Source organism: Pantherophis guttatus, chromosome 2 (genome assembly GCF_059756535.1).
Source record: "Pantherophis guttatus breed Tessera chromosome 2, ASM5975653v1, whole genome shotgun sequence".
Taxonomy (NCBI): Eukaryota; Metazoa; Chordata; class Lepidosauria; order Squamata; family Colubridae; genus Pantherophis; species Pantherophis guttatus.
Genome location: NC_142064.1, coordinates 120,502,475 through 120,522,592, shown reverse-complemented (window position 1 = coordinate 120,522,592; position 20,118 = coordinate 120,502,475). Strand labels below are relative to the sequence as shown.

General features: G+C 43.3%; 1 protein-coding gene and 1 long non-coding RNA gene across 3 annotated transcripts in view; one reads left to right on the top strand and one right to left on the bottom strand.

The window, feature by feature from the left end:
• HDAC6 (histone deacetylase 6) overlaps positions 1–19,161 on the top strand; it is a 39,574-nt gene extending 20,413 nt beyond the window's left edge. For both annotated transcript variants that reach the window (XM_087888692.1, XM_087888691.1), the window contains exons 13-29: positions 780–839; positions 2,526–2,615; positions 2,697–2,803; positions 2,931–2,998; positions 3,165–3,342; positions 3,797–3,925; positions 4,329–4,497; positions 4,729–4,862; positions 5,059–5,127; positions 6,634–6,826; positions 7,373–7,522; positions 8,583–8,757; positions 10,364–10,728; positions 13,935–14,033; positions 14,663–14,809; positions 15,675–15,803; positions 17,418–19,161. In XM_087888692.1, the coding sequence (XP_087744818.1) occupies positions 780–839; positions 2,526–2,615; positions 2,697–2,803; positions 2,931–2,998; positions 3,165–3,342; positions 3,797–3,925; positions 4,329–4,497; positions 4,729–4,862; positions 5,059–5,127; positions 6,634–6,826; positions 7,373–7,522; positions 8,583–8,757; positions 10,364–10,728; positions 13,935–14,033; positions 14,663–14,809; positions 15,675–15,803; positions 17,418–17,486 (2,331 nt within the window). In that variant the 3' untranslated portion in view covers positions 17,487–19,161. The remainder of the gene's footprint in view (positions 1–779; positions 840–2,525; positions 2,616–2,696; positions 2,804–2,930; positions 2,999–3,164; positions 3,343–3,796; positions 3,926–4,328; positions 4,498–4,728; positions 4,863–5,058; positions 5,128–6,633; positions 6,827–7,372; positions 7,523–8,582; positions 8,758–10,363; positions 10,729–13,934; positions 14,034–14,662; positions 14,810–15,674; positions 15,804–17,417) is intronic.
• Positions 513–13,965, bottom strand: LOC117675446 (uncharacterized). The gene is made up of 3 exons (XR_004594206.3): positions 13,888–13,965; positions 1,528–1,562; positions 513–601 (listed from the first exon to the last, which is right to left on the bottom strand). It is a non-coding gene; the product is annotated as an uncharacterized LOC117675446 (long non-coding RNA).
• Positions 19,162–20,118: the final 957 nt, after the last annotated feature.

Below are 20,118 nucleotides of genomic sequence, written 5' to 3'. Positions count from 1 at the left end.
GCTGATGGAAGCATTTCTTAATCCTTTGTTGGATGGCATGCTATTTAACATTGTTAGTACAATATTCAAGAGCTGGTCTTGACCTTCATGCCTTCCTCTTTCTCTTGTTATATTGTTGTATTCAATCCAATGTTGTAAACCATCCAGGGTCACTTAGATGAGATGGGTGGTGTAGAAATTTAATTTTAAAAAATGATCTTGATTTTCTGCTTTAATTGAAACACAGGTGAGATTGTGCAGAATTGGGACTTGTTTGTGTGAAATTTGTAGAATTATAGAGTTGGAACGTATCTAGAGGTCATCTGGTCCAGCCTTCTGCTCAGTGCAGGATCCATCAGAGAATCTTTGAGAGATGCCCATGCAACTTCAGTTGAAAATCTCTTTTTTTGTGGCATTCTGTTCTTCTGGCTGACAGCTCATTTGCAGCCTGTATAAATTTGGGGATGGCATTGTCATCTATTTGAGTTGTATGGTCTGCCCGAGTCCTTTGCAAAATTTTTCTTCTTGCTTCATGGAGCAGAAATTCGGTGAAGTCAGCATTTTCCTCTCCTCCCTTTCCTTCTCCCCTGTCCACTGCAGTCCTCTAAAGCAGCTTCATTCTCTGTCATGTCATAATACAAAAATAAAGTAGCATGCCAGTGAACATTGTTCTATATAAAAGTATCACAAAGCAAACAATCCTTAGCATACTCCCCAGTCTTGTTCTTGAACTCTGGGAATTTCCTGGTTTTTGTTCCAATTGGATAATTTATTCTGGCTCTATTGTACTTTCTTTGCAGTTCCAACCCCAGATAGTCCTGGTCGCTGCTGGTTTTGATGCTGTAATTGGTGACCCTAAGGTAAGGTTTTGTGTTTTTTTTTTTGCTCCCTCCAGAGCGTTCCTCAGCAATTTTTAGATGTTACAATCTATTTTCTTCCTGGTACCCTAGATTAAAGTCACAATTACATTCTGGAGCAGGGATAGGCAACCTTTTGGGAACCAGGGACTGTGGAGATCTAGGGTAAAGAAATAGACTAGGCAAGAAGTAAGAAAATACTAACGTTAATTGAAATTCAATAAAAAAATAATTCAGTCATTAATTTGATTATTCTTTGTGTTTTTAATAAATTCCCCTTCATCGGATTAAAATTGCAATTCAGTGGCAACTTCAAACACTTGCCACAACTTACATATTTGCATCAGGCGTCAGTAGGCAAGTACAGGAAATCCTCGACTTACAACAACTCATTTAATGACCATTCGAACTTACGTCAACACTGAAAAAGTGACATGACCGTTTTTCACACCTTTGCGACCGTTGCCGCATCCCCAGAGTCACGTGATCAAAATGCAGGTGTTTGGCAACTGACTCATATTACGACAGTTGCCGTGTCGCAGGGTCATGTGAGCCCCTTTTGTGACCTCCTGACAAAGCAAAGTCAATGGGAAAACCAGGTTCACTTAACAACTGTGTTACTAACTTAACAACTGCAGTGATTCACTTAACAACTGTGGCAAGAAAGGTCGTAAAATAGGACAAAACTCACTTAGCTGCCTTCTTGATAAACATGCTTGACCAATTCTGCAAGAAAAAGAAAGAATGATTAATGGCTAATATTTTTGGAAGTGGGGGGGGTTGACAATGTTTAATCCCCTGTCCTGCTTGTAAAACCTCCAGGTTGTTGTAAGAGAAGTAAAAACAAGGTTGTACAACTAATCATGCCTTTAACTTTATGTATGGTAAGGTAATTGATGGTAGCTTTGATGAATAATTCAGTGAAGTAGATGATTAAGCTGGCTGCCCACCTTAGACCATCCCTGAAGCCACAGGTGGTTTACTGAGAACGAGGGCTGGACTTACCTGACTTAGAAAGAGGACTTTGAAGTGTGGGACTGCCGGTGGCAAGGACAGATCTAAGATATTTCTCTGTAGCCCTAGAGCTTCAATTAGTCAATGCAGAAACAGCTCCACCAACCTTGAGGAACAAGGACTTTTACATTCCCATTTCTCTTGTCACAGCCTTAGAGATGCTTCCAGGAGACTGCTGCAATAGAAATAATCTGTCTGATAATGCCTCGGTTTTTTCCCCCCATTTAATTTAATGTATCCCCTCCCTAGGGACGCGGTGGCTCAGTGGCTAAGACGCTGAGCTTGTCGATTGAAAGGTCGGCAGTTCAGCGGTTCGAATCCCTAGTGCCACCTAATGGGGTGAGCTCCCGTTACTTGTCCCAGCTTCTGCCAACCTAGCAGTTCTAAAGCACATTAAAATTGCAAGTAGAAAAATAGGGACCACCTTTGGTGAGAAGGTAACAGTGTTCCGTGCACAGTCATGCCAGCCACATGACCACGGAGACATCTTTGGACAGTGCTGGCTCTTCGGCTTTGAAACAGAGATGAGCACCGCCCCCTAGAGTCAGGAATGACTAGCACATATGTGCGAGGGAAACCTTTACCTTTACCTTATCCCCTCCCTGATTCATGCCTTGCTCCTTTTTCCAAGAGTGACTCAGGAGAGTGAAATTGATCAATCTTTGCCCGTTCTAGGGGGAGATGGCTGCCACTCCAGCATGCTTTGCTCACCTGACACACCTGTTAAAGTCACTGGCTGGAGGCAAGCTGGTTTTATCTCTGGAGGTGGGTGACTTTCCGCTTTTGGACTGGGGATAGGGTTGGGCTGTCTCTTAAGGAAGCCACCTAGCTCCTCTCCTTTCACAGGGTGGGTACAATCTCCAGTCTTTGGCTGAGGGAACCTGCATGGCCCTTAAGACTCTTCTAGGAGATCCCTGTCCGCTGATGGAATCACCTTCCCTCCCATGTAGCAGGTAAAAATGATATTGACCCACAGCTCCCTGCTGCCGGATGCTTTTATAATCAACGTGTTGGATCAAATCCAACCCTCTCTCCTCTGAGCAGCAGTCTGATTAAAGCATCTTCTTTTCCTCCCGTCAGTGCTCTCAGCTCAGTGTCTCAGACCATTGCAATTCATAGCAAGTATTGGAAGAACCTACGGAGGATCAGTGAGTGAATGTAGCTCTCTTTTTCCCATTCCTCAAAAGCAAGTAGTCTGGGGGGTGGGGGAGGCATCTTTACTCTCAATTCCTTTCCACTCTGATTGACTGTCAGATAATCGGGACTGCTTAGGACACTCACGGGATCTTTCTCTGCCTCTTCCACACAATTCAGGTGCTGATGTGCCCCAGGAGGATGGCAAGCTCAGCGTAGCTTGGCCACCAGCCAGCCCTCTCTCTGTAGCTGATCCCCTCTCCAGGTCAGCAGCTGAACTGATACAGCCTCAGCCCCCTTCTTGCACGGGGCTAGTCTACGATGAGAAGATGATGGAGCATTACAATATGTGGGACAGGTAAGAATTTCAGATATCGTTTAGGTTTGTTGAATGTTTCCATCCCCTCTCTATGTATAATGCATACATGTGGTTTTGCTTCAGCTAGTGTAGTAGAATAAAATACAACCCCATGAATCAGCTGGTAAAGAGAAAGTTTTTGAACACACCTAAGCACCAGTTCCCCACTAAGTCACCATAGCTGATAACCCTGCTTTTGACTTGAGTTTCTTTCAAGGGAACATCTAATTATTTTTGGAAACACAGACTTTAAGGGCTATGCTTTTCTAAGATATTCACCAAAAACCAAAAATATCAAATGATATTATCAAATGATTCAGCCACATGGCCTCCAAGCAGATTTGAAATCTAGTGTGACTCTGTCCTTGGAAGGGCAGAGGATTCCCCCATATAAAAATGTTCCTTAGGAATCGTGACTTTCTGCCATTCTTCGTTTCTTACCTTTCTTTCGTAGCCAACATCCAGAGCTGCCTCAGAGAGTATCCAGGATCTTCCAGCGCCACAGGGAGCTGCATCTGACAGAAAGGTGCTATCGGCTCCCAGCCCGTCTTGCCTCTGAAGAAGAGCTACAAATGTGCCACAGGTTCTGATGAGTTCCATTCCAACAGCCTTTTCAACAACAAGGAGAGGAATGGGAGATCTCACAAAGCAGGGTTGGGAGTGGTGCCCATTGATGATGCCTGAAGCTTCACTTCCTCCTCCTCCTTCTTCCTTCCTCCTCCTCCTCCTCTTCTTCTTCTTCTTCTTCTTCTTCTTCTTCCTCTTCCTCTTCCTCTTCCTCTTCCTCTTCTTCTTCTTTTAAATATAAAGAAGGAGTGTAGTCCACATTACAGTGTTCTCCAATCAGATGCCCTCTAGAGGCATTGGGTTTTAGCTCCACAGCTAGATCTGCTAACAGACTTTTAGGGGTTGAAGCCCAACCTGTTTAACCTGCATCCAGTTGAGAAAGGCTGCTTCATTGCCACTTCTCCTCCTCCTCTCTGCAGCCTGCCTTATGTGGAGACATTGAAGTCCACAGCCACCATGAAACCCCGTGACCTGCATCGCCAGGGTGACGAGTACAATTCTGTCTACATCTGTGCCAGCTCCTATGAGTGTGCCCGGCTGGCGGCCGGATCCGCATTCAGTGCAGTAGAGGCTGTGCTGTCTGGGAAGGTAAATGCCAGGGCAGAGAGTGAGCAGCAATTAATTCAGTCAATCTGCTGCAAATGATATCTTTTTATCCAGTTGCTTTCCTAAGGCCTTTGAACAGGCCCGCCTCTAGCAAGTGGCATGTTCTGTAGATCTCTTTTTAGCTTCTCAGAAATTCTCTGCACAGGTCCCATTGCTCTCCTGAATTTTCAGTACAGCACCACTGATCTGTTGTTTCTTTTTCTGGGTCCTTAGACTCATAATGCTGTGGCTATTGTCCGCCCGCCTGGACACCATGCAGAATCAGATACTGCCTGTGGCTTCTGCTTCTTCAATTCGGTGGCTTTGGCAGCACGCTATGCCCAGCGCCTGGCCCAGAGGCGGTTGAGGTGAATATACTCAATAAGAACATGACAGGTTTTTTTGACTAATTAAAGCAGATTTAGTCCTTTAATTTTCTTCCCCAAGAGGTCTCATGGGAGTGGGGATTGTAATTCTGGGAGCTCCATAACAGTTAACATATATTTTAACTGAACTGAACCAGGGAGTTTGATTTACTGATCTAATTTTGGTTTTATTTCTCAGGGTTATGATACTAGACTGGGATGTTCACCATGGCAATGGAACACAGCACATATTTGAAGATGATCCCAGGTGCTGTCTATAATTTCTCCCCATTTGAAGAAATAGTGATGTTATACCCTATATAGACTAGGGAATCAGGGTTCTTTTTCCCCTGCTCAGCTAGAGGTCACTGTTAAGGATCAGTTTTTACCAAAGGGGGACATTTTAAAATATTCTGCAGTAACACTCCTTCCCGCTCACCCCTGTTTCATAATCAAAATGTTTCCTTTTTTTGAGATATGAAATAATTCAAGTATATTAAAACAGGGAAGGGAAATTGGACCCTGAAACCAATTTCTCCCTATGCTCAAACTAAAATAAAGGATAAAATTAAACACGCTTGTGGTGCTTGCATTAATTTTGATGCATGCTCAGACTGAAAAGAGACTCCTCATCGTTTTTTAGTTTTAAATACATGTAGAATTGTTTGGCTGAAAAAGCCTCCATCCTTCCTTATAAAATTCCAGAAATATAGCCATACCATGATGGCATGTCTCCAAACAGGAATAGAGGGTTAAATTGCAAAAATTTGACAAGGGTTTCTAGCGCCCTATTATCAAATAAAAAGGATCTTCTGATCTTCTGGCTTTTAACTTTGGCAGTTGAAATAAAGATAACTTTTGGGAGGAAACTAGTAATAGATTTCTGTATGGAAAGGCTATACGTTCAATTCTCCTGTTAACATAAAAATCTGGTCTGTGATTGTGTTCACAAGACATACCTAGCAAGAGAAGTAGTGTCTCATCTGAAGATCAGTCAGTGCTGTGTTAGAACGATTTAGTTTAATTCCCAAACTGTCTCTCTATTGTTTCTCCCTGCCATATGTACAATCCAAAATAGTTAAACCTTTTTTTTTCATTGCTAGCAGAGAGTAGCTGGGCCCTTCTAGGACTTATCTTTCTTCTTCCCCCCTCCCTGGTTGCCACTGCAGTATCTAGAAGGCCATCAAAAATGGCATCTCTCTGACTAAGGAACTGGGATAACCAGCTGCTGGAACAAAAAGATTAGTGTTACTTAAAGTAACATCAGATATCAGCTTTGTTTTGATCATAGGCAGCAAATACTCAAGAGATGTAATTCTCCTTAAGATAGATAGATAGGTAGATAGATGGATGGATGGATGGACGGAGGGAGATAGATGATAGATAGATGATAGATAGATAGATAGATAGATAGATAGATAGATAGATAGATAGATAGATAGATGATAGATAGATAGATGATGTAGGTAGGTAGGTAGGTAGGTAGGTAGGTAGGTAGGTAGATGATAGAGAGACAGACAGACAAGATAATATGATAAAGTAAGACAAGACAAGGCAGACATTGTCCTCCAATTCCTTGAAGCCATTGTCCTATGAATTGCTCAAGGTTTTAATGAGAGTGAGAAAGGGAAAGAAGGGAGAATGGAACCAGCAAGTCTGAGAAGCCAAAATATGTAATTGTGATCTGCAGTTCTCCACATCTTGATTAGGAGGAGCAAGGCCTTTGCCTCTGCACTTTCTTTTCTGATCACCTTTCCTTTCCCTTCCTTTCTAGTGTTTTGTACATCTCCCTCCATCGGTACGACAATGGCACTTTCTTCCCCACTTCTGAGGATGCAGATTATGACCGAGTGGGTGTGGGACCTGGGGAAGGCTTCACCCTTAATGTGCCTTGGAACTGTTCCCGGATGGGAGACTCTGAATATCTGGCTGCCTTCCATCAGATTATCATGCCTGTTAGCTATGAGGTAGGCACTGAATATTCATGATGGGAAATTTAGGAGTGGCTCGAATGGTGCCATGACGGCAGTTATTGGATGCCATCTATTAACTATTATTAAATAGTTATTAAAAGAGAGAGAAAACAATGGGGGGGGGGGAAGTAGCGTTATTTATTTATTTAATCAAATGTATATGCTCACCCACCTCACACAAGTAACTTTGGGTGGTGTACAATAAAAGCAACAATTAAAACTTTCTACTGAGATATCCAAGGCATTTAGAGCCCGAACGGTCTTTTGCAGGGAAATGCAGACATTGAGATTCCTTGCCACTGATCCAGAGGTTGTAGGCATGTTCCATTTGGCTAAGATAACTGGGTAACCACTAGGTAGGTTGGGTTACAGTTCTCAAGAACCCAACCCATCCTGGCTTATGTTTGAGGATTCTGGGATCACAGTATCTGAAGAGAACAAAGATGCATGCACCTGGCCTCCAGTGGTACAAAAGCCGGACAAAGGGATTTAGCAGGAAAAGCGGAAGGTTCAGTCAGCATGTGTGTTTTTTTTTTCTAGTTCAACCCGGAGCTAGTCCTGGTGTCGGCTGGTTTTGATGCTGCTCGAGGTGACCCATTGGGGGGGTGTCTCGTGACCCCAGAATGCTACGCCCATATGACCCACCTCCTCTTGGGTTTGGCAGGAGGGAAAGTTGCTGTTGTCCTTGAGGTAGGTCAGAAGTCTGTCTTTATTATCTGGCAGAGCTCCGGGAGCTAGTTTTGAGTGTGGGTAGGTACACAGAGTGACATTAACTTTTTTATTTGCTATCATTTTAAATGAAGCAGAAGCCAGCAAGCTATAAAGCACCAGGCTCTCATGTCAGCATTGTTTGCAAGAACGCCTTTGGGCTCCATGTGGGCTCCAGAAGGTTTCTGATCAAGGAAAAAGCACAATGACTTATCACACTGTGCTTTATTTGGAAGGAGGGGACCTGCTGAGACAACAAAGATTAACTAAAGAGGGAGAGAATATCCTGGAAAGCTGCAGAAGCTACCAGGAAGCAGCATCCCCACAAGCTTCTCATCTGTTAAATTGGAGCGTAGAGTCTGGCCATAACGGCCAGCACAGTTGCTAACTCTGGTGAAACTCTTTTTATGAGAAGGCCCACAATATGTTCTCAGAGTTGCCAATGTGTCTACAGAGGTCATCCAACTGACAGTAATATGTATAGTATCGGCGGTCCTCATTTACCAACAGTAATTGGGACAAGGAACCTCCATGGCTAAGTGATGCAGTCAGAAGGCGCGACATCACGTGACTGCACCAGCTTACGATGGTAGTTCTGGCGGTCCCAGTTGCCATCGTTAGGCAAACTTCATGCAGTTATGAGTCCCCTTCACTCAGTGCTCTTGTAACGTGAACAATTGCTGAAGAAGTGTTGGTTAAGCCAGGATTACCTGTCTGTGAATTGTGAGTGCTCAAGCCCTATGTTAATTACCGTTCTTCCTTCTTTTCCTCATTCCAAAATCTTCCATCCTTCACCAATAGACCAGACTTGGTGTTAAGTTGAAGCCCCCAAGTGTGATTGGTAGCTTATGTTCCCTGGAGAGGCTGAGTTGCTTTTGCTGTCTGGAAGCATAGACTTGAAGACTAGAAGCTTGCTGTTTCTGTTTGAGATTGCAGTGAAGAATTTTTACAGTAGCAGCTCTGCTCTTGCACACCAACCTGCATGTAGGCTGGTACCAATTACTTTGACATCAGAGTAATTGTATTTTTTTTTTCCCTTCAGGGTGGCTACAACCTAGAATCTATCTCAGAGTCCATGACCATGTGCACGCGCAGCCTTCTGGGGGATCCTCCACCCCCACTCGGACGCCTAAAGCCCCCCCATCTGAGTGCCCTGCAGTCCTTGGCCCGTGTCACTGCTATGCACCGCAAATATTGGGCAAGCCTCCGACTGGAAGGTGAATAATTCTCTTTTTATCTAAAGTATCTCTGTTCTGTCTGGGCTGATGCACTTCATAACAACTGCTACAGCCTAGTGGCTGTACACCAAAACAGAATCCGCAATTTACCTCTTGCTGTGAAGCTGTAGTGTCAGTATTTCTTAGCTTGCCCCCACTTCTATTCCATAAGAGGCTACTACTATTGAATCATGCATTTGGGACACTTCTAAAATGGGAATGTGCCACAGTCTTGTGCGGAATGAGCCACAGGTAGGCAACAAGAGCAATTGAGTTTTGCAAGGGAGCCTGTGAATTGCAGAGCAGGCTGATTGGGTGAGCTTTGTGTAGTTTTTTGGCTGAGAGGTTGTGTGCGTCCTTGTTTTCCACACAGTCTAAATAAGAGGTATGGAAGCTTACAGCTATAGCAGACTTCCTGATCAGGCAACCAGCTAGTGGGTGGAGTAATTTCGTAGCGAGGAGCTTATTCTCAAATGATGCTCTTTAGACAGAGGGACATAGCAAATCAGAAGAGGGAAGTTTTGGAGGCAATTTAGGAGGGGAAAGAAGAAACTCAGATTCTGCCAAAAGGAAGAAGGTGCAGTTGTATGACTTTGCAGGGCATTTGTCTTCTTATCAGAAGAGCTTGCTTTTTACACCTACGGACTTGTCTCTTTGCTGGAGAGGAAGGTAAAAGGACTGGAAGCCAGCCTTCCTCCTTTTAAGGCTCATCAAGGTGAAGATCACATAAATAGTGTTCAAAGAGAAGGCAAAAAGAATGAATCCTCTGAAGACAAGAGGCCACAAAAGTTAATTTTCATAGGGAGCTGGATGGTCAGGTGTTTGCTATCGTGAGTAGAGAGTTAGACTACATTATTTATATAGTTGCTTTCAGCTCAATCCAGTGGGACTGAACACATCTGCCCTTGGAGAAACATGCAAGGAGCCTAAACTCCTAAGAAGTGACAAAAGTGGGCGAATCCATTAAAATAACAGTCCCCACCTTTTTTTGATCTGGGGATCTGTTTTGTGGTAGAAAATTTTTCCACGGACCAGGGGAGGAGGGGGGAGGAGCGCACAACCGAGATCCCTCGCATGCGCAATTTACCGTAGGGTTCATGCTTCTGTGAGAATCCATGCCTGATCTGAGATGGAGCTAAAGTGGTGATGCTAACGCTGAGGAGTGGCTCAGGGTTGGGGACCCCTGCATTAAAATACATTTGATCTTCACAGCCATTAGTAGTAGCATCAAGGCTTTTCAACTTGATGTTTGAGGGTGCCTAGCAACTACACAGTGTAGGAAAAAAGTGATAAGAGATTGGTTGAATTCCTGCTGATGTCGCAAAAGGCCCTTTCCTACAAAAGCACTGACACAGGGATGGGCTGCAGCAGAACAGGGCAAAGAAAGCTAGGGAGGGAGTGGGAGAGGCCTGATGTAAGAATTTGGACAAGGGGAATAGGATGAAGTTGGGGAAAACACAGGGGAATAAGTGCGCAAATAAAGGGAGATCGGAGTTGTATTGAGTGCCTGCCCATTTAGTAACACCGTGAATTCACGTTCTCACCTTTTCCATTCCCATCATTTTAACTAAGCATCTGAAAGGCGACTTTTATTTTTCCTCCCCAGTGCCTGCCACTCTGTGGGAGAAGCCTAGGACTCGGGCTGGGAAGGAAACTCCCATTCCAAATGAGATTCCTGAACAAGCCCCTCAGGAGTTGCTCCAAAACCCTGTAGCTCAACCTGTAGCGGAAGCGATAGATGATGCTGTGGTGGGCTTGGGCTCCCTCCAGCTAGAAGACAATCTCATGGAAGAGGCCGAAACGGCTTCGAGTTCTCTCTCTCCTGATTCTAGTCCAGTGGATGAGGAAGCTCAGCCAAAAGTCGGTGGATCCCCTAAGGAAGGATGCACCAAGGATGCAGCAGAGGATGCACCAAAGGAAGGGGTATCGGCAGAGGGCTTCTCTGGTGAAGTGATGGCTCCTGACAAAAAAGTGAGTACTGCACAAGTTACAGAGGTCTTTGTAGATGAGCCGCTTCTGGATTCTCCTTTAGAGGCGGCTTTGGATGCTAATGTGATGATTTATCAAGTTACAGACCAGTATAGAAATCAATCAGTTGACAAACAACTTATAGAAAAGAAACCAGAGTGGAGATTTAAACCACAAAAGCAAAACCAACAAGATCAAGTTACAGATCAGCATGAAAACCAAATAGTTGATACACAACTTATAGAAAGGAAATCAGGATGGAGATCTAACTCACAAAAAGCCAAGAAAAGAAGAAGCAGGTCTTACAAAAACAAAAACAAAAACTTTTAAACTAAACAACAGTGTAATGCCAGTTATCTAAGAGATGATTGAATATATGAAAAGATAGTTGAGGCAAAGTATTGATTTATATTATCCTGAGGAGAGTGTCAGACTTCTGCAGTGTTGTACTTTTGGGATGTGAAAAGGGCCTTAAACTGAGTGGATTGGAACTATCTATTCTGGATTCTTTGATAAATGTACTACGTTTATGCTGAGCTACAAGGCAAGAGAGTTATGAGATTGAGGCACGCAGAAGATCTGGTTGCTACCCTATTACGGTGGTTGGAATTAATAATCTAGATGAAAGACACTATTATAGACACTATATGGAATACAAATATAAAGTCACTCGGGTGGTTGTTTTTTATATATCAAGACATCTATTGTTGATGGGGGCAGATGGTAACTGAAGATACCGAACATACTGTTGGAATTAGGATGTGATGTTACCCTAATATGGGTGATGGAGTTAACAATCCAGTTGAAAGACACTACAGAAGATATTATATGGACTACAAGCTTAAAATCATTTGAGGATTTTATTTACATAAGGGAATACTTTTTAGTGGTGTGGGCAGAAGAATAAAGATATTAAGAATTATTATGTACGGTAGTCCTGTAGGAAAGTGGGTGGAGATAGGTTAGCTTATTGACTGTTTAGTTGAAGAAAAGGGATATTATGTTTAGATATGAATATATGTAAAAGATTTGAGTTAGGAGATATATTTATGGGGGTGGAGGAAATGGGCAGACTATGAGTTGAATAAATGTTAAATTAGGATTTATTATATAGTTTTATAGTGGAAGGTTGCTTTGAAATGTTATATTAATATATAAAAAAGATTTGATTTAAGTGATATATGTATGGGGGAGGAGAAACAGTAGATTATGAGTAGAAATTGCTAAACTGGGGGATATAATAATATTATTATACTAAATTAGGAGTTATTATATAATGTTATAGTAGACTGTTATTTTGAAATGTATAGTATAAGGGGGATATAATAATATTATTAGAAAGAAAGGGTCAGCATATGGGGGATGGAGTAAGGGAATGGTAAAGTATTATATAATCTGTTATGAATTTGGGTTTTACTTTGAAGAAGCCACAGTGGGAGGGGAGGGTGAGGGGGGGCTAGGGAGGAGGGGTGGGAAAGGGGGAAAAATTTGTATTTGAAAAACTTTTTCAATAAAAAAAAAAAAGTGAGTACCGCAGCTTTTTTTCATTACACATCATGGGTTTTCCAAGCTGTTCTTTTCTTTTAGGGAATACTTTTCACATCTGCTAGTATTTCACATGAAGCTACGGCTGTTGCAAAGCAATTGGGAGCTTGGGTCATGGTGACGCAATGGTTAGAATGCAGTCTTGCAGGCTAATTCTGCCGACTGCCAGGAGTTCAATCCCCACCGGCTCATGGTTGACTCAGCCTTCCATCCTTCCGAGGTCGCAAAATTGTTGGGGGGCAATGTGCTGACTCTGTAAACTGCTTAGAGAGGGCTGTAAAGCACTGTGAAGCGGTACATAAGTCTTAAGTGCTATTGCTATTGTGTGAAAGACTGCATTGAGTCCAGGTGTGTTCCAGCTCAGGCTTCTTGGCCTCTCCAGTGATTGTGCTGAGAATTGGTTTAGGAATGAGCCAATCTTCTTGTGTTGCTTCATGTTGAAGAGAAAGAGAGTTAGCACTGGGAATGCTCACCCTCCTCCTTGTCTGAAGAGCTCAGAATTAACCTAACGGACTCAGACGAATGCACCAAACTACTCTGCATCTCTGATTTATTCCTCCTCCTCCCCTTCCCTGCATAGGAAGCTCTTGTTTCCATTTCCCCCAATTTGTCTAACTTCCATGTCAGCGATTCTCTTATTTTAAAAGAAATAACATCTGATTTTAAGTAGCATTCGCTTGAGAATCTCATGCATATATTAGGCCAGGATCCCCAACCTCCGGTCCGCAAGCAGCGGGCGAGCATGTGAAGTTTCATTTGCGCATGCACAGGAGCTAGGTTGCATGCGCAAAACCATCCTTTCCCACCTACCCCTACCCCCCCCCCCTCCAGCCACCACCTCTGCTGCCAATCCATGGAGCCAGAAAGGTTGGAGATTGCTGGGTTAGACTACAATTCACTTTACTACCTAACAGCCAGCATTTTGTGGTGATGCTGTTTGGGAGAATGGAAGACCACATTTAAAGGAAGTAAAGTTGATTTAGATGATAAGTCTTTAAACAAAGGCAGCTCATTTCAGAATTCAGATGGTTAAAAGCTGCTCAACCCAATTGAAATATTTAAACTATTGGGGAAGAGATAACTAAGCCCCTTTTCCCTGCTTCCCTGTCAGGGTTCCAAGTAATAGTTCCATATCAAGCAAAACTCTAATGCAAGTAGATTCCTTAAAGAACTGCTTTATTGAAAATATCATATTGGCACAGATCTGGGGAAAACCGGCTCTGAAGAGTCCTGCGGTTTTTCACCTAATTAAAAGTAAACGTTTTTCCCTCAACCCCAAACAATCAGTCACATGGTCTAATCAAGTCACTGTCCGGTGGTCTGATGACATCACTCCTCCTTCCTCCGGCCAGATATGAGAACGTCCTTGGTTCCCAAGAGAAAGTATTTTATTTTGACTACACGACCCCAGCTATCTCTAATCCCGCCTCCCTATCCCTCAGCTCCAGTGTGGCGGCACTGAAGCTGCAAGATGGCTTCAACCAGGCCAGCTTCAGGGTTGACATTCTCATTGCCCTTTTACATGCCACAAAACAAGCCCTAAACAGAAAAATAGATAGGGAAGCTGCAACTCTGCTATTAAATAACTACATTTTAAGGGCTTCTGAAAAATATTACCTCATATCATCTCAACCATCCATCTCTTTTTCCCCTCTTACTTTCAGCATCACCGCCCAATGAATGTTGAGGTTGTCCTGTTGGATGAAGCAGCAGGGGGTTGTTCTTCCTTTGATGAGCAGTTTGGGGATGATGTGGCTGGCAGTGTGAGTATTGGGAAGGGAAAAGGTTATTGGGGAAGAGATCAGGATTAGATTTCTTGAGTCTAGAGAAAGTTGTGTCTGAGAGAGCTGCAGTAGCATGTCAGTGGCCTAAGGAAGAGTGAACGGCACCTTTGGCTTGGAGCCTCACTGGAAAAGCCTTGAGACTTTCAACTAGAGACGGAGGAGTCTCTATAGAGTGGAAGTGATTTTACATGGATGTGCTATTACTCCATATGTACACCAGCAAAGATTTCAGGAATGCTCCTGTGATGCGCAAGGAGTTTTAGAACAGAGAATCTGTGTTGCTAGTTCTAGAATTAAAGCTGACTTCAGAACCAGGACAGAGGCAATAGAAGAAGTGGTCCTTGAACAGTACTTGCAAACTCTCTCAAATCCAATCAGTTTCTGAATTAAAAGCACTGAGACAAGAAAGGAGGGTGGTAGAAGTGCCTGGGGATTATTTAACAGCCCAGGGAGCTGAAGATGCACAACAGGGAATTTCTGAGTTTAGCAAAAGTTTCAGAACAGGGGAAGCGGGGAGTCTAACTTGAAGAGAAAAAGTCAAGGCTCAGAAGGGACAACCTCGAGGCTAGATGTCAGGATAAAGGAATTCTTCTGCTATCTCTTTCCAGGGGCTCTTTTATGTCACGACTCCTTTACCCTGGTGCCCCCACCTCAGCTCAGTGCTGCCTGTGCCTCCTGTGGGCTTGAATGTGTGGGAGCCTTGTGCAGAATGTGGCAGCGAGATGGAGAACTGGGTTTGTCTGGTGTGCTATAAGGTAAGGATACCAGTCCTGAAAGTGCAGCTTTGGGGTTAGAGCAGGGGTGAAATCTACTTATCTTCTCTACCGGTTCGGAAGTGCACGTGCTGTGTCACATGCGCGCTTGGACCCTCTGTACATGCGCAAACCCTTCTGCATATGCGCAGAGGATAAAAAACAGGTTACTTCCTGGTTAAAACCAGGAAGTAATGATAACTGGGTGGGTGGGCGGAGCCTCGTGCCGCCATCGCTATCGGTTCTCCGAACTACCTGCCTAAAACATGTTTGTTACAACAACATGTTTTAACAGACAACTTACATGTTGTTAAGTCTCTGAGGGCGCATGATATCTGTTTCTTAAAAGTTTCCCATCCAAATTGGCAGAAACTCACACCAACTTCGAGAGCTCTGTGGAGTAAAAAAAAATAAAAGAGAGCTGACCGTGCACCGATTGCTCATGTTATAAGGTGTGGCTCTTTGTACTCCAATAATATTTCCTTCTGGAGTTGCTAGTTTTGAGCTCTGGCTCAGGGGCTCATTGTCTCTGTGGCAGGCAAGGAGACGTTCCTCCATGTGTTCTTGGCCAGGAGCTATTTTAGGCGTTTCATTGACCTGCTTCCTAACATCTTACAGTTTGACTGCTTGAATGAAATAACAACAGAGTTGGTTCTCCACCGTTACTTTCTTTGTAATATGCTCCATTTGCTTTGGTGGTGGTGGTGGGGGGGGGGGTATGCCTTTAAGGAAATTGATGAGTTGAGATCATTTGATTGATTGATTGATTAAATTTATGTGCTGCCCATCTCCCCAATAAAATGTTTCTGGGCGGAGATCATGTTTAATGTTTCAGCCCTGCCCTCCTGAAATATTCTATTTGTTTCAGGTCTGTTGTGGACGCTACATTAATCAACATATGCTGGATCACAATAAGGAATCTGGGCATCCGCTGGTGCTTAGCTTTGCAGATCTCTCTGCCTGGTGCTATGACTGCCAAGCCTATATCCATCACCCAGTGAGTTGTAACTCCTCCTTCTCCATCTCCTCCTCCTCCTTTTTCTCCTCCTCCCCAAATTGAATATTGAACTGCACATCTGAGATCAGATCAGAGAAATGCAACCTTTTCTTCTTCCTTTGGCCATCTCAAGATTGGCAGATATACAGGAGTTTATCGTATTTTATTGCATGTGGGTGGTGGGAAGCACAGGAAGTAATTATGAAGCGTGATTTAGAGGAACCTTTTCAACTCAGGTGTGCTCCAGAAGAGTTTGGATTATAACACCAGGACCAGGAAAGTGTTTTGAGAGACAGTGTTTTAGTCAATGTATCATGGATGCTTGGCAGGCAACTCTCCAGCCCCCAACTTGTCAGACAGTGTTCATCAGACTTCACTAAGTTTGCAAAATAGCCCAACCGTATATCACATAGTTTTTTCAGTTCCCTTCCAGTTTTGTGTTTTGGGACATGTTGGACTATAAACCCTATCATCCCCAGCCAGCACATCAGCAAAACACTTGATTAGGGAAACCTTTAGATTGTTTTTTAGATTGATAATCATTTTAAGGACATTGAAGTTAGACCACAAGTAGGGAAAATAGTTCACTCTCAGTCACAGAAGTTTAACCATTGTGTGTGTGTGTGTGTGTGTGTGTGTGTGTGTGTGTGTGTGAGAGAGAGAGAGAGAGAGAGAGAGAGAGAGAGAGAGAGAGAGAGAGAGAGAGAGAGAGAGAGAGAGAGTGTGAGTCTATCTCACGGTCATATAAGAGGAGGAAAATAATTATGCGTATTGCCTTGAATGAAAGGCTGGATATAGAGTTAATGAATAAACAAATAAATATCCACTAATGTCTATAGGAGACCTTACTCTGTTAGGAGAAAGGCATTCCCCCCCCCATTACTTTCATACAAATGGCAAAGCAGCTTACCTTCTTGTAAGAAAGCATGAAGCAAATGGCTGGTGTGGAATGGATTTCCTTTTACTGGCAATTGTATCATTTGTTACTTGGGGTAAATTACAGATATGATGTTGATGAAAGAATTGTGGACAAACTGAACAGCTGAGTAAAACTTCTTCATGCCAACAAATCCAAAGTGCTGAGGGCCACACAATATGGGGCACAGCATAGGATTTTATTTATCACAGTGCAAGAATCAGAATTTGAAAAAATGGCTGCTGCGGAAGAAAAGAATAAATCTCTTCTGCCTGGGTTCTGTAATTCAAGGGAAAAGTTGCTTCCGTACATTGTGTTGAGGGAAAAGGAAAAAACGGAAAACAATATTTCTCAATTCCTTCTGGGGAGGAGAATAAAGGAAGCTGCTTTCAGTTGTCCCCAGGTTAATGTATATGGGGAGCAAGGTTGGGTAGGGAGGTGAGGCTAGAATGGGTTTTGAATTCAGGTTTACTAACTCTCTTGGGACATATATATGAAAAAGGATTAATAAAAAAAGAATTAAAATATAATAGCCCTTCTTGTCTAAATTCAGAACTCTCACCAATATACAGTTCTGTCTTTCGGTTTTACCAACGTAAGGCAGTTACATTAGTCTCACTAAAAAGGAAAAAACACAGGGTGTTTTTGGGTGGCCAAATCCAAGTACTGATGTTCAGTGTGAGTTTCTTTTTCTTCAGGTCCTTCTTGAAGCCAAGTGCCAGGCTCACAGGCTGAAGTTTGGCATGGACATGCACCTGCCTTCCTAAAGTGACTTTGTCCAGAGGGAAGTCCTAAGATTGAACTCAGCACAATCAACCATCGTTTGACCTCACTGAAGTGAATCCGAGGCTTCTTAAAAGGGCTCTTTGTGCCAAAAATAGCCAGCAACCATCAATTGCAATACCACCAGCAGCCATAAATCATCCATCAGCACCCTCACTGCTTCCACTAGGACAAAAAAAGACCACATCCTCTTCTGGTCCAATCCACGAAGAGGAATAATCAAATGTTGGCGCACTAAGGATATCTTTGCTTCTAATCAGAAGTACTTTGCTTTCTTCAATGCTGAAGAGATACCGTGCCAATTCTTTTTTACTAAAGTTGCAAGGGACTCACTTTTCCAGTGTCTGATTCAGGGGTGGGTTCTACTTACCTTTACTACCGGTTCACATTGGGAGTGTGTGTGTGCTTCTGCGCATGCGCAGATCACCTATGATGATGTCCAGGTCGGTGGGTGGAGCCTCCCGCCGGTTTTACTACCATATCGGGGGCAACCCACCACTGGTCTGATTGCCCAAGACTGCATTTCCTCTCCATATTACTGTATATTCCTCTAACTCATCTCTCTCCTCTGTGTTGCACTGATTTCTTGCTCAGTTGGGAAAAGCCTGTGTCGATTTTCAAATAATCTGCAAGACATTGGAGTGAATGAGAGAGTTTTCCTTTGAGATTAGAGTAGGATGTGATGAGTGACCAGCCCAGATGTTAATCTGTCTTTGTTAAGGACCTGTGTTGTAATTTTAAGACCAGGTTCACACGATGTATATGCATGTATGGGTAAAAGAGAAAAAGGGAAACCTCACTTTCCACACGAAGCAGGTTAACCTGAGGCACGACGGCCAAACCACTGGTTATGATGAGTCATGACACTTCTAGAATGGCATTATTTCAACCACTATGGCAGCCTTTGCATTTATGTGCAGGTTGTTTTCTGCAGATAAGAATGGCCTGTGGCAAAAGAGAATGTGAGAATTGGGCTTTGATAGCTTTAATGGAAATAACTTGGTGTAGTTGGCTTATTAAGCAAGCAGCAGGGTGGTCTTCCTTAGGGGTCATCGGCAAATGACTGGGGAAAGATTGGGTTGGATTCCCTGACCACTTTCCAGGTGGTGGGGCTGTGAGGGTGGGATGTACAAGAGGAAAGCCTTCAAGCTTCTCTTCTGTCAAGATAAATAGTGATCAGGAGGGGGGAGGGAATTATTTGGGAACTGGTAAACACACACAGCCTTTAAATAAGAGCAGCCAGTGTGGTGCTGTTCATGTGTTTTGGTTTACAGCTTCCATTGTCCTTAATTGATTATGTTATTTGGGTTGAAGGGCATGTCCAAAGCATCTATGTGGAGAGGATCAATTTGCTTCCTGTCCTGAAAACTGATGGAGGAAGAGGGTATTTGTTGAAAAGAGTTAATGAGGGAGGGTGGCAAGAAAAAAGATGGGGGGGGGGGTGTCACTGTGTTTGAAAAAGCACCAACTTCCACATGAGGGTGCATCGTTTTCCAGGGCCGGCCCTGGTGGTTTAGGGGAGGGGATATGGGTATTATGGGGTTGATATTGAAACTTGGAGAACATTTAGTTGGATTGTAAGCTTTCACTGAAAAAAAAATGTATGTTCCTCTGCTTGATTTGTACTCTTTCTAATTCAAATAAAGGGCGTCTCTGCAATTGTATATGTGTGTGTATTTCGGGATGGCTCTGTATTTAGAGGGATCTTGGAGAAGAGAGAGGTGCGGTGTTAAACTTTTGAGGGTGGGACTGATCTGTCCTCATCCCAGGATTCGGCCCAGCTTGCAGCTAAGTTTATACTGTCCTTCACTTTCTGCCAGTACCTACTTCCGCACAATTTCTTATAACAGGTACGCATTTCAAAAAGTACAGTATGAGACTGTAGGCCCAATAAGGAGAGACCTGGCTGGTATATTGGCCACAGTACTGAATTAAGAGGGAGGAAACCCGGGTTCTAATCTTGCCTTAGTCACAGAAGCCACTTGACTGATTTTGAGCTAGTTACGCCCTCTCCACTCTGATCCATATCAGACTGCAGCAAGTTGGCTGAGAAACAAAACTCCTTTGTCATATCAGGTATTGATAGCTATGCTGTTAAGAAGTAGGAGAGCAGGGTACAAAAACTATGAGGCTCTGCAACTTTGTGAGACAAATGCTAACAAAAACAACAGCAGCCACATGACATCCATCGAATATTTGGGAAGCATCAGTCCCTTTCCCTTGTTCCCTTCCTTTGTGGCCTATAATGCTGGGCTATTCGTTGGATCTGTTTAATCTATTCATTTATGATGTGAGACAAAACATTACAAACGTTGATAGTCATGATTTGTTTGGCAGCCTGCCCCAGCATTTTCTGATATGCTGACAAGCATTATCCGTCATCTGTTTTCCTGCCAGCTGATGTATGGTCTGCTGAGGGTCTACTTTCTGCTAATGGCAGCAGACAACCAATAGATTGCTAGGATAATTGGGGTGGGGATAGAGATAAAGATAAATGGCCAGTGGAAAAAGTAAGTGGATTCTATGTAATTTAGGGGTGCCATTTTTCTCTGAAGGCCGCACAGGCTGCTCACTTTTATATACTGTACAATCACTTCTCTGAACATTTTTTTCTTC